We start from the raw sequence: 13460 nt of genomic DNA on the forward strand, positions 1-13460 counted from the left end.
CCCCCCCGCCCCCGGTAATTAAGACTCATTATGTGGAGGCATCAGCTGTTTTGCTTTGTTTCCCATCTGTTCATACAGTACTTGGGATCCCAGATAATACTGCAGATGGGAGTGCCATTTCCACTAGTTTGGTGTTGCTCCAGTGGGACTTCATGTGGCCACTGGTGGAAAAATTGCAATGGTTTTGATTAAAGATTTTCCATATTATAGATACTCATCAAATCTCAAAATTTTCATGATTACATCACTGACTGGAGTAATCTAAGAGGATTTTCAATCCTTTCCCCATCTACAACACCTCCATTCTCTGAAGTCAACAGGGACCCTTTCTTGAGAACAAATCTTGTGCAAGTCACTGGGAAAACCACCCCTGCCTGTGACTGGGAGGAAGATAACGTTCTGGTTCCATTGCTGTTAAATGGAGCAGAAGTTGGAATCTAATGAGACTTTGGTATGCAAGTTTAATCTCCTGTAGCCCCTTCACATTAGTCTTTCACTCCTGTGTCAGTCAGATTGCCATACTGGCACACTGTTTCTGGCCTCTGATGGCTAGCGAACCAACTCTGATTTGCAGCCAAGGTATACTTTGATCAACTTATACCCATTTGATCTCATGCCTAATGCCTAAATTGTCATTTTTCTCAAATATTTGTTCTCTCTCTCCAGGTTTTATTCCCTTCAAATCCATTTCAACCTTTTCTCTCTGAAGCTAAAACATCCACTGTCTTCTGTAGCTTCTTGCTGGAAAAATGTGGCCTTTGCTTTCTTCATCCTCCCCAGCATTCTCAGGTGAACTTGTTTCAATTTACATGTACCTGCTGTGGTGACAGGAGCCAAAGCACTGCCGTCAGTCCTAAAGCTGACTTACATGCAGGTACCTGCTCCAGCTTCAGCATCCCTCACTGCTGCTTGATATCTCATTTTTTCCTGGCCTGCATTTGGAGATTTTTTGTTTTCAGGCACATCTTGAAAATAGCCTCCTTCCCCCACTCTGCATTCATTTGCTAATATGGGTTACATGGCTACCACAGTATTTTGGTCAGTCATTCTCTGACTTCACAGAATGTCTTCATTTCCTTCAATTTTCTTCAGATCTATAATTCATACCTTGATTCCTCAGCCTCTCTGCTACTAAAATTGTGAGACACTATTTTTGGAGTAGGTGTCAAGGGTGAGTTTCTCACCAGGTGTAGAGAATGGTGGCATTTATTTTTGCAGGGACACTTCTCTGTGGTCACAGTGCACAGTGTACTCCTGTTATAGTAGCACTGAGCTCAAACATTCCAGGTGCTTCAACACTTCTCTGGTCCAGCAGCAGCTTTAGCGAGGATGGGCTTGCATGGCTTTACAGCAGGTGGCCACAGAGCCAGGAGGGGCTGCAGCTCTGCACTTTGTCACACAGCAGGACAGTGCCACAGCTGGGAACAACCACTGTAACTTCAGCCTCCCAGGTAAAGCCAAGTCTCATAAGCACTGCCCTCCCCTGCAGCTGGCTGCTGGGCAGGTGAACCTGCAGTGATGTCTGGGGAGTAGTTGCTCAGGCTTTCCAGCCTTAAATTGCAGATGCCTAAGAAGACTCAGTCTTTGCATATTTGCCCCTTTCAGTGGAACATGATTGCTAAAGAAAAAGTCAGTGACCTTTACCTTTATTTTTTGTTAAACCAATAATTGAATCAGAAAAAAACCCACAAAATGAACGCGTTACCTAAGAGTGTATGCCAGGAAAGGAGGACCAGAGGACATATTTTCAATAAAACTAGAAATTGCTCTAATAAGGGAAAGAAATGATAGAACAATTGTGGAGGGAGTAATATTTAAGATGAAAAATAATGTTAGAAGATCACCTATGCCTGGTGAAAACTCTCTGGAGTATCCAGAAATCTCAGTCATAGCCTGAGTTTCACATTGTGTTAGAGATATAAGAACCTAAAGAGGCAAGGAGGGGAGATATATAAAGACAGGTAATGCTGGTAGAAGTCTGGAGACCTTTTAAGATGCCTTAGATATAAATCTGGTAAAAAAAAAAAAAAAAATCTAATAAAGCACACAAACATGCTTTCTAAACCTAGGTTTTTACCTGTGATTGGGCCAAACTATAATTTCAGGAGAAGGAGAATCAAAGCAAATACTCATAGGAGAAAATCTGTTGAAGCTGTGAACTTTTCACCTTTAACAGCAAGGAGTGACCACGGGGTGCAAGATCAGATGGTTGACTTAACCGCCGAGTAACGAAATTAGGCTAAAAGTTAGATCTAGTCTGCCCAGAGGCAACATGACAAATTAGATTCATCCCCTCCCCGTATTTGTATTAGTGCACTTTTTTATTAGTGAACAGATTATAAAAGAAGGTTTTGCCTCAAGGCAGGGTTTTCTGGCACTGAACTAATTTTCAAGCTGAGGTTCTCCCCTGAGGGCACAAAAAGACCCTCCCTTCTTTGCAGCCAAGGATCAGATCCTCAGCAAAGATTTACCTGTGAAAAGCTCTCAACATATTTGGAGCTTTAAAAATCTGCAGATTTCCTTCTGTAAAGCTACATAAATGGAGATATATTTTATTAATAATAAAATATTTAGTATTTTTCTAAAATAATTCAGTGCGTTTCAGTGACAGTATTTATTAAAAATAAATTGGTTTAAACTCAACTCTCTGGAGCAAGCTTTGTAAGCTCATGCTGGCTCCCAGCCTCGGCTGGTGGTCAGGAGTGAGAACTGCTGACAATGCAGGTGGCCACCCCTCTTGATGACAAGGCTCATAACCTGAAAGCCCTGTGGCCCTGTGAGCTCTTGCAGTCAGTCACAAGCGTTAGTGTTTCCAGCACGAGGCCTCACTTGGCAGACACAGCTGCGTGGCATCCCTCTGACCTGGAAGGGAGCTGTGAATCAAGAATGCATTTCTTTTTCCTCTGAAGATGAAAGACTTTCAAAATTAATTGCATGACATTATGGCCTGTCTGTGTTGTCAGCTTTGATTTTGCTGTGACAAACTGATGGCCGCTGCCTGTCACGGAGAGTGACGCCGTGCCTGTGAGCACCGCACTCATCAAGTGGCAGCAGCGAGGAAAGCATCACTGCGATCTGCATGGAAAGCAGTTTTGTGGAGGGGGATGCCAAGGGTGAGGCAAGTGCAGATGTTACACTCACACAGGGGAGCCTACACGGCCATGGCTCACTGCAGCTGGTGCTGGCTGAGCCATACCACCCACAGCTCTGTGCCAGGTATCCGACTTCCTGACCCCATCCCCCTAATCAGTCCAAACTACTGAGGGTAACAGGCTCCAGAGGTGTCATTTGGAGCATTCAGAGCTGAATGCACAATCAACAGAACTAAAACCAGAGCATTTAAAAGAGCAGCTCTGCGCCAGCCTTTGCAGGGCTTTGCAGAGCAAGTGGGAGCAGAAGCAGAGGGAGAAGACCAACTCCTTTTCCCTTTAGAGGGCAGTGGTGCTCATCATAGAAAAGCTGCTTTTTCAAGGAGGTAAATCCCTCATCGATAACAAGCGGGTCAGCAGCAGCAGAGCAGCGGCAAGGAATGGGGACCAGTGCTGAAGTGGTGCTGCTGGGTGCGCTGCACCGTGCAGGACAGCATCTCACCCTGATGTACTTTCTGTAATGCTCTGTGCAGGAGCTCATTAATTTCCCCTCGTTTTCATGCACAGTAATCAGACAAGTAATTACGGTTCCACCAAGAGGCTTCCTTTCTCCCACTGCACCACGAGCACAGCCCAGAGCGAAGTGCTCCTCACCATCAACGTTTGCCAAATTACAGCCTCTCCTCGAGCCAGATGAGCCCTTCCTGTGAGATTTACGCCGAACCTGTTCAGAGAGCCAAAAAAGAGCAATTTCTAAGGCGGTACCAACCTTTTCATGGGTTTGGGTGAGGCCTCCCGCTCCAGGTTGGAGGAAGCGTGCTTCACGTGCATGGCGTTGTAGGAGGTGTGGGTGTACTCGTTCTCATCGCTGTAGTCGGGACCCAGCAGCGTTCGAGCCCACGTCCCCATGTCATAGGGAGGCAGAGTCCCCCCAAACTCAGAGGGCAGGCATTCAGGGTGTATTAGCTGGTGAAGGCTGTTCAGGTTGTTACCATGAAGAAAGATCTTGAACAAATAAAAAAGAAAGTTCAAAGTCATCACCGTCTCCTTACTTTATTAAGTACAATTATAGCTGCACTAATGAGGTGCGGAGCATCATTAGTTGACAATGCAGTTTCAGGTGGGAATTGCAAAAGTTCTCAGGGCTTACTCAGTTGGCAGAAGAGGGGGACTAACTTCAGGGTGGGCAGCTGAAGAATTAGGCTGGCACTACCAATATTTCTGTAAACTCTGATTCGCTTTCCTTTGGCACATGATGATTTCTTAAGTACCAGATCAGGAGAAGCAGAAGTCAGGAATTATGACTGATTATTGCTACTGTAAGAGGATAGAGGCTTACATGAAGAGCAGTGAGAAGAAAAGGGTGACAGTGGAGATTACTGAAAGCAGACGTAAAGAGCAGAACTTCAGCATCTGAGAGGGCCGCTAGCCCTGCACCCCAGGACAGACATTTCCAGGGGTGTATCAGGCTGTGCCACCACTCAGTGCTGCTTCAGTAACACTCGTTTGTCTAATCCCTCTTTGCTTTCAGGTGGGTCCCACCCTTTTCCTGCCTAGTCAGACCCAGCTCAGGGTGGGCTCTGGGGTCTCCTAAGGGATTATGCAGCTGTTGTTTGACAAACTGCAGAGAGCAAATAGCTAGGATGACTGCAGAACCACCAATTCACTTGGGTTTCAGTGAAGAGGATAGGCCTCTTCTGCAGTGTGAGCAAACAGCCTTCAGGTGTGGGTACTTCTGGTGGAAGCAAGTGAGTTACCATCATGTGAAAACAGTAACCCTGCTGAAGGAATGTAATATGAATTTTTACTCCTACAAAAAGAGTTGAACTGAATTTTCCCTCACTTGCAAGTAACTTCAGCCAGACCTGATAGTCCCTCCACACTGCCAATTCTCTCTATCCCTGAGCATGTCCCAGTAAAATGTATCCATGCTTTGTTGGTGATAACAAATTTCTGGTCCCTGACTGAGCTATTGATTCAATCCAGACCATTCCAAATTCTAATTTTTAATAACAGCAGGAATTCTCTTATACCATATGGAAAATGGAGGGGAAAAAATAGAAAAGAAAATAGGCAGCTACTTGGAAAATCCAGGTCTGCAGGCTCCTCCCCACCCCCACCCCCCACCCCCATCTAGTTACCCTTTTTCTTGTCTTGTCTTTGAGGAATGGTTTGATTAGCGTGTACAGGGCATGGATGTACCAGGGCTGATTGACAAAATGGACTCCTCCAAAACGTGCAGGAAAGCTGTCCTACAGAAAGAAAGAAAGGAAGGCAGTTAAGAGATGCAGTGCTTTACTCCGGCAGTCAATAGGATGAAAGTCGCAGGAAAAATCTGTCTCTTTCCATCTGCAAACGAGCACTGGGAGGGGGCAGGAGGAAAATGGAAAAACAAAAAAAAAAAGATGCCTGTAAGCGTTTGTATCAGTTTCCTCTGTGGACAGAGGCAGTCCCTTTGCCCCTCCACACACTGGCACATCAATTGCCAAGGAGACGCCGAAGATTTAAAGTCGGGTCTCCAGCCACTTCTCGTGAACATTTTTTAACTCCGTCAGGGCATCTGACTCGGCCGGCCTGGGAAGTGAGAGGGGGTTGATGAGCACCGCTCCCTCGAGGGGAAGCTTTCTAATTTCTCATTGTAGAGCGCCAGGCAAGCCCCCGGTTCCCACGCATAGCGCTGCTCGGAGCTCACCTTTTCACCCTTCGGCCTCCCTGCCTCCCCCTGCTAAAATCATCATTACAATGGCTGACCTTTCGGGGTGAGCAAGCAGCATATTACAGGGAGGAGGATGGGTGGGAAATGCTGATAAGTGAAGGTGCGGGGAGAGCGCACCATGACAGCACCATGGAAACTGCGGGAGCCGCTGCCAGGCTAAGCACGAGCACCCCGGGCATTAACATGCAGGGAGCGTCCCGCAGGCGAGGTGCTCCCCACAGCATCCCGCCCTGCTCCACCTGCCTCTTCTGAGAGAAGAGGAGGTGGCGGCTGGCCAGTCTTTAAAGGTTATTGCACATTGTGAAGGGTATTTTGTACCTACGATCTTATCTAACAAACGCCAGTCAAGGAAGAGCCTAGGTTTTTTTGGTTGTATTTTTTTTTTTTTTCTAGTGGCATAAATAATGGGATGAGCGCTGCTGCTGTGTGCAAATACGCTTCCAAAGGGAGGAGAGGAGCCTGTCTCTCCGCTGTGAAGGGAGATTCTGATGAAGCCGTCCTCATCCTGTGTGTGCTCCTAACCCCTACAGCTCAGCATGAAAAGCAGAGTATAATCAGGTCTCTTCCTTCAGGGCTTTGGCTCTGGGACCCAGGCAGGTTCCTTCCCCCCGCAATTAGCACAGGGTGTCCTGGGGCTCTCTCTTGCCTTCCTCCGGAGCATCAGAGATTGAGCACAGCTGGTGAGAATACGGGGTGGATTTGTGAGATGATATGAAAAAATCCCCTTATGCACCTGCTCTGCAGAGCTTCTGTGTTGCTTCAAGGTCAATTTTTCCCCCAGATTTAGCAATATCTGTGCATACACCACCTCCTGCCACGCAGGGCAGATCATCAGGACTCTCCATGCTCTTTAGCTGTGGTTCACCCTGGCTGTCATCTAAAATCATACTAGGGTAATATTTGTGAGCAGCCTCAGGCATTAAGTGATATCTTTTTCTTTTGCTATACAGTGAAATAAGCCACTTTCACCTCAGACAGGTCAGTAGATCTGAAATCATTACGAATCTGCATATTGGATATACTGTGAAGGACTATTAGGTAATCAGGCCAGCACACAGGAGGACAAGCAGTGTAACATCACAGGTGATCCCATTTTAAATTCCAGTAAATGATGAATTGAGCTTTTGAGACCCCACCTGGTCTGGGGTCCTAAGTCCATGCAAGATGTCAACCTGTTAGAGTGAGTCCAGAGGAGGGCCAAAAAGATGATCAGAGGAATAGAGCACCTTTCCTACAAAAACAGGCTAAGAGAGCTAGGGTTGTTCAGCCTGGTGAAGGGGAGAACTCATTGCAGCCTTCCAGTACCTCAGGGAGACTTATAAAAAGGAGGGAGAGGGACTTCTTATCTGGGCAGACAGTGACAGGACAAGGTTTTAAATGAAAAGAAAGCTGGTTTAGATTAGATATTAGGAAGAAATTATTTTCTTAGAGGGTGCTGAGGAACTGGAACAGAGAAATTGTGGATGTCCCATCCCTGAAAATGGTCAAGGCCAGGTTTAATAGGGTCCTGAGCAATGTGATTTTATGAGTGGCACCCCTGCCACTGCAGAGGGATTGGAACTAGGTGACTTTTAAGATCCTTTCCAACCCTATGATTCTGTTCAGTGGTTCTATGATTCTATAGTTCTCTTTAAGGATGACATATGTCCTGTTAGGGTGCTCATTTTCAATAAAGAAGAGTATTTCCACTGCTTTTCATGAGAGTTTAGGATGCAGAACTGACTGAGGTAAAGTGCTGCAGTGCTGCACATTGCAGTGACTTCAACTGACTGCTGAGAAATTGCTGCAGAGTCTGAGCCCACCTAGCAAAACACATGGACTGACAGAAGTGTGAAGCCCAAACTGATTGTCTACCATGTGATAACGTAAAATTGTGTTTTACTGCAGACCAGAGCCATAAAATGCCCATCTCATGCAAAATTCACAAATTCAGTTGCCTACCTCACACATGGGAATGAAGCTTTTAAGATTTGGAGCTTTTCACAGATTATTCTAAAAAAACCCCCAAACCCAAGACAAACTGGAAAGTTCCATACTTGCCTTTCTTTCTTTCTTTATTTATTACTAATTCTATATTTGTCAAGCTGGCTGCCATCCCACAAGCTGTATCTATAAGGAAAAAGTTTCTGACACCTTTGCTCTTTGGAAGTAAATTGTCACAGTTGTTCCCAGGCTGTACTGTAGCAGCTAATGTCAGTGTAGAAAATCCAATCTGAGTCTGAATCACAGGAAAGTAAAGAAATGAAAGATTGGAAGCAGGGGAATAACTTTAAGACACAGAGATTTATACTGACCTGAAAAAGAAAAATTGTTTTTCCTTCCTGCTGGAATGCACAAATTATATTAATCATTTTTAGTGAGAAACATCAGTCAGTCTTCATTTTCAAGGGGGAACATGTCTTTTTTCGAACATATTGACCAGCTTTAACAATACCCAGAAAGGCCCAAATACTGAGAATTATAGGAACTAGCCAGAGATTTAAGTTGGCAGCCTTCCTCTAGAAAAAAAAAGGAGCAAGTTGCACTTTCCTATATAGAAAATTAATTTTGTGTCCACCTAATGTAGATTTTTGAGTCTATAAACTAGCTTCTATCTCACACATCTGTGTTATAGGAAAGCCCTTAATATAACAATTTTATTTAGAGGCAATTGCTTTCTTTTCATGTTGAAGGTACACCCAAAAGTGCACAAGGACCCTTGAAAAGGAAACATGACAGTCAGGAAAAAAAACAACAACCAAAGCACATTTTTGTGTGCAACTTTGTCCTAAACTTTGTTCCTTGCCCTATTAAGCACATTAAGTTCAATTTGACCTTCATCCCTCAGTCCACCTGCTTTTGTATGGCTGTCAATTAGAACAAAGACCTTTTTTTTAAAGAAAAGGAAAAAAAAAAAACAAACCCAAAGAAATTTGATATGGGAATCACCCAGAACTGTTTAGAACTGCAACATACTAATTTTGTAGAAGTCCCTAATTAGAGCAGAGCTGTCTTGGAAAGGAAAGCTCCTGTCTGGAGGTCTGCCTTGTGCAGTTCCAGGAAGATGTATGAGACATTTCCCACACTCCACTTAGTGTCTCTGCTGCTTTCCCTGGGGCAAGGTGAAAGTAGCTGAAATTGATTTTCTGCTGGAGAGCTTTTGCTTTTAGGAATTCTCTTTTGATTTCTCCTGTCTTATGATTCCTTGGAAAGGTGTATTTTATAATGAGGTACATTTTTTGGAGTCTACTGTGAAATGGACTCTGGGATCACCGAGCCTTTTCTTAACCTGATTCCTTGTCAAAAATACCCAATCCTGAGGATATACTTGGTTTTTATTCCAATGTTATAAGTGAAATCACATTAATTGATCTAATTATTTTTGGGCACTACTGTCTTCTCTTCGGAAAACAAGGCTGGACACATCAGCACATAGCTCAGCTATGAAATTACAGAGTAAATAAGTGCATCCAATCCAGTCCTAATCAAGCTAGCCTGCTCCAAAGCAACAGCAGGGAATCACAGAATCACAGAATGGATTGGGCTGCAAGGGACCACAGCCATCAGGTCCAAACTCCCTGCTCAAGCAGGGTCATCCCAGAGCACATGCAGAGGATTGTGTCCAGACAACTCTTGAGTATCTCCAGTGAGGGAGACTCCACAACCTCTCTGGGAAATCTGTTCCAGTCCTCACACCGGAGCACAGTAAAGTTCTTCCTCATGTTTGGGTGGAACTTCCCATGCATCAGTTTTTACCCATTCCCTCTTGCCCTATTGCACTTGCTGAGGAGGAACCTGCCCCTTCATTAAAGTCATTGATGAGTAAGTTAAACTGAACCTTGTGGGACACCACTAGTAACAGGACCCCAGCTTGACCCTCTGAGACTAATTATGGCCCTCTGGGATCTGCCTTTGAGCCAGTTCTCAATCCACTTCACTGTACACTCTTCCATCCCACACTTCAGTGAAAGAACTTCAGGACAGCTGGCTTCTTGGACAGCTGGCTCACTCCACAGTGACACCAGGCCTTCTTCACTGGGACTTAAATTGATCTAAAATATGGAATGTATTGAACAATGATGCAGTGGCACCTTCCCAGAGCAGTGTAGGCAAACTGAGAGAGAGAAAATCATCCAAACATAGAGTCTGAGTTGATTTAATGAAAATGGAGCCATTGTTGGCCTATTCTTTTGCCTGATTTGTCTTTTGCTTTATATATTTGTTTCCTTGTTGTTTTCAGTTATTCTCCTCTTTATCATGCCTAAAGAGAAAATAATGAACACAGTGGAGCTGCAACAGACCTCCCAAATCCATGCAGGCTTCAATACATCTTTAGTTTCAGACAGAAGAAGAGTGTCCAAGCTTGCAGGTCACAGCAAAATGTTATGGGGATCATCGTTTCCCATCTCTGCTCAGACCTCCTGTGCAGAAAAATTTTTGAACTGAGCCTAGAACTTAAAGCTTTTGGTACATAATATTCCATTAAATAGCTTAGGAGGTGTGCTTGGAAGCTATGTGGTTGATTAGAGACAATTGTTCTTTCTTTCTGCCTGTTCCTGCCATGAGAACACCTATTTCTTTTGGCACGAGTATGCATCAGAAACCTTCTACTATGGTGTTTGGAACTGCCAGAAAGCTAAAAATCTGCATGACTTTCCAGCATCTCCTCACACCAAAATGTGTTGGGAACACAAAGCCATCTTTGGAATATGAAAAATAGGAATGAATCCAACCTGATGCTCAAGGTCATTCCTTTCAAACTACATGAATTGACATCATAGACCAAGGACCTGAGCTCAAAATCCATATTACAGCACATTTCTAGGTTACAGAACATCTGAATTTTGAGAAATAAGCACTTTTAAAATGCTTTCATAATCTTTACCCTATCTAATCAGAAAACCAAGCACACACCCCAGTGAACTTCTATCTCAACCATACTTGATAGTTTACTACAAATCCAAATACAGTTCCCCTGGAAAGAAAATAATTGCCGCCAGGTTCAGGAAGTTATCAGTCATAAACAAAACTGTTTAAAGTGAAATGTCATGTAAACTGAGGATAAAAACAGCATCTTCAGGCCTGTGCAATTTCATATCCATTTCCCAAGGTGGATTAAAGCTCCCAGAGATCGTATTAACAGTTCAGGGAGATTTTATTAATAGTTCAGTGATGGTTTCTCTATGGAGAATTTCCATGAGTGTGTGATTTTAATGAATTGGCACAATAAGGGAAGGAGGATTTCTACTCTTCAGCTTCAGTTCCAAATTCAGCCTTTGAAAGAGTGACAGTGCTTGAAAGCTGCTGTTCCCTGATTTTACAGCTTTGTCAGATATTGGATAGGCTGTGTCCATCAAAAACCCGCTCCTGAGCAGGTTTGAATGAATTCCATGTGATGCCGTAGGTATGGACAGAGTGGGTTGTTGAATAGGGCATGCTAGGCAAGAAGGCAAAGTGTCCTTCCATCGCTTCAACTTCAGCTTCTAATTTCAATGCATCTCCTAAGAGATGGATGTTTAGTTTGGCAGGAGGCAGAGGGAGGTGGCACCAGGGCCATGGGGACAATGGGACTGGGCTGCTCCTGCACCTCTGCAAGTGTTCCCTGGGGCTGCAGGAGCTGGGGCTGCTCTCCCTCACCTTCTGCAGTGCCTCCACCGATCCCAGGCACGTTTCCAGTCTCCACCCTGACAAGTTTCTTGTCTTTCCGTTATCTCTTTTTGCTCCCCTGTGTTTTTGAAGTGATGGGAATGCAAAATTAATGTTGCCGCTGGCAATAATTGCAAATGGTTTGTTTCTACCTTGGCATGCCCTCAGAGTACACGGGGCTTGAAAATAGCTGCAGAGCAGGGGAAAAACAGTAAAAAGAAAGACATTAGTGCTAGCAGTATGGCAATCCTGACCTGCTTGAATACAACCATAAAAAGAACTCTTGCAATCATGAAGAATTCATTGATTTTGGGTAAACTGTGACTGTTACTGCTCGCACCAAAATGCTCTCTTTTCTTTGAAGCACATAATAGCAAAGGACTGGAGCAAAATCACAGGAAATTGTGAATTCTTCGTTTATTTTTACAGCTCATACCCACATATGTAGATGAAGATGCTCTGAAGCATCTTCTGTCAGAGAACCAGAACTGCAAAATGAACATTGGGATACATTCTCCTAGACATTTCTTCATTATGCTTGTTATCTCTCCTGCTACACTCAGTAACTTTAAAAATTCAGTCATTTGCAGTGGGTTTCTCCCAGTCATTATTGCACACTAGTGAGGTCCTACAGAGCATCTGTTCATGGGTATTGGCAGATGGCACCAATAAATCAGGTTATAGAACACAGATTTGCTCAGTAAACTTTGATTTGTCCTGATAGAATCATGCTGTCATGTCATCTGGTCTAACAAAATAAGTTGTAACCTTGGGGAAGAAGGGGGATTTCTTCATTACCTTTTTGCAAGAAACCCTTTTCTGAACCAGCTCAGAATAATTTAGGAACAGAAAATTTCCAGAAGCAGTAACTCTGTTGGATTGACACCATGTCCTGGTGATACATTTTTGCTTGCCATGTACTCCTCTTTTACATGCTAAAGGTAGAGAGTAAAGCTCACTCCAGAAACATCAGCAACAAAAAAATAGATGAATAAATTATATTAATACAGACACATCAGGTTCATTCAGGGGCTTGGTTGAGGAGGTTTACAGAGAAGTTAGGAATTCAAAATGTGATTAAAAAGTAAAACCCAGAGCACTGAGACAATAATTAGGAAGTAGCTCATGCATGTGTGCAACTGAGGTGCTGCAGTTTGCTCTAGATTAGGTCATATCAGGTAAGACCAGATCAGGATGCTTCTGGTGCAGCAAGAAGAATGACAGTCACCCACTAAGCTAAGGAGGGGTAGTTTGGGTCACAGGCAGCTTAGGAAGGGACATGAATTAGCTATTTTTCAGAGTTAGTTTAGGAAGTTGGTACGATCTTTGCAGCCAGCTCCAGTAAACCAGGCTGCTTTGTCTCCAGTGCTCTGATTTTTGGTGTAAACTGTAGCTCAGAAACCTGTTTATATTCAGCTTTCCTAAGGCAGGGAGACTGCAAGCTGAGTTGCTTCTATTCCTGTATCTCACTGAATGTGAACGTCTGAAATTAGTTGTGGGGGAAGGAAAAAGCAGCAGGAAGATCATCAAAGCTGAAAGCAGTTTTGGGCTTAATTAGAAATGGCAAAACGTGCTGGGCACAGAGCAAGCCTGGCCTGGAGACCTGCTGGGCGAGCACAGCTCAGCAGGGATGTGTCACACACCGAGCCCTGGGCCGAGTGTGACCCGTGAGCTTTGGCTGCTCATTCGAAATCATCATGGCAATAAAGTCCCCATGCAAGCTTTGGGTTACTGAGAGAAGTGACCTCCCTCCAGCCCTTTCTGCCTGACACCAGGAGATAAAGGGGTGTGTTTTATCTCCACTTGAGCTGCTGGTGAGTGTTTGTAGGCATGAGCTGCTCTCAGTTTTTGGGGGTGTGATAAATAAGTAGGTTTCTTTTGTAGGCAGATTTTAATGCAGGGCATTCTGAAGTAAAATGCCCACCAGCAGAATGAGCACTTCCACCAAAGAAGGTAACAGTCAGCATTAAGACAGCTTAACCAAGGAGCATCCTAATTCCCTAACACCTGGAAAAGAACTTACTCAGGAG

The 13460-nt window shown here is 44.2% G+C and overlaps 1 protein-coding gene across 1 annotated transcript in view; it reads right to left on the reverse strand.

Annotated features, from left to right (window-relative positions):
* CLVS1 (clavesin 1) overlaps nucleotides 1-13460 on the reverse strand; it is an 87083-nt gene that overhangs the window by 12580 nt on the left and 61043 nt on the right. The window contains 2 exon segments of the mRNA XM_041473739.1: nucleotides 3859-4094; nucleotides 5231-5341. Of these exon segments, the coding sequence (XP_041329673.1) occupies nucleotides 3859-4094; nucleotides 5231-5341 (347 nt within the window).

Source organism: Pyrgilauda ruficollis, unplaced genomic scaffold (genome assembly GCF_017590135.1).
Source record: "Pyrgilauda ruficollis isolate IOZ18807 unplaced genomic scaffold, ASM1759013v1 scaffold30, whole genome shotgun sequence".
NCBI classification, from domain to species: domain Eukaryota; kingdom Metazoa; phylum Chordata; class Aves; order Passeriformes; family Passeridae; genus Pyrgilauda; species Pyrgilauda ruficollis.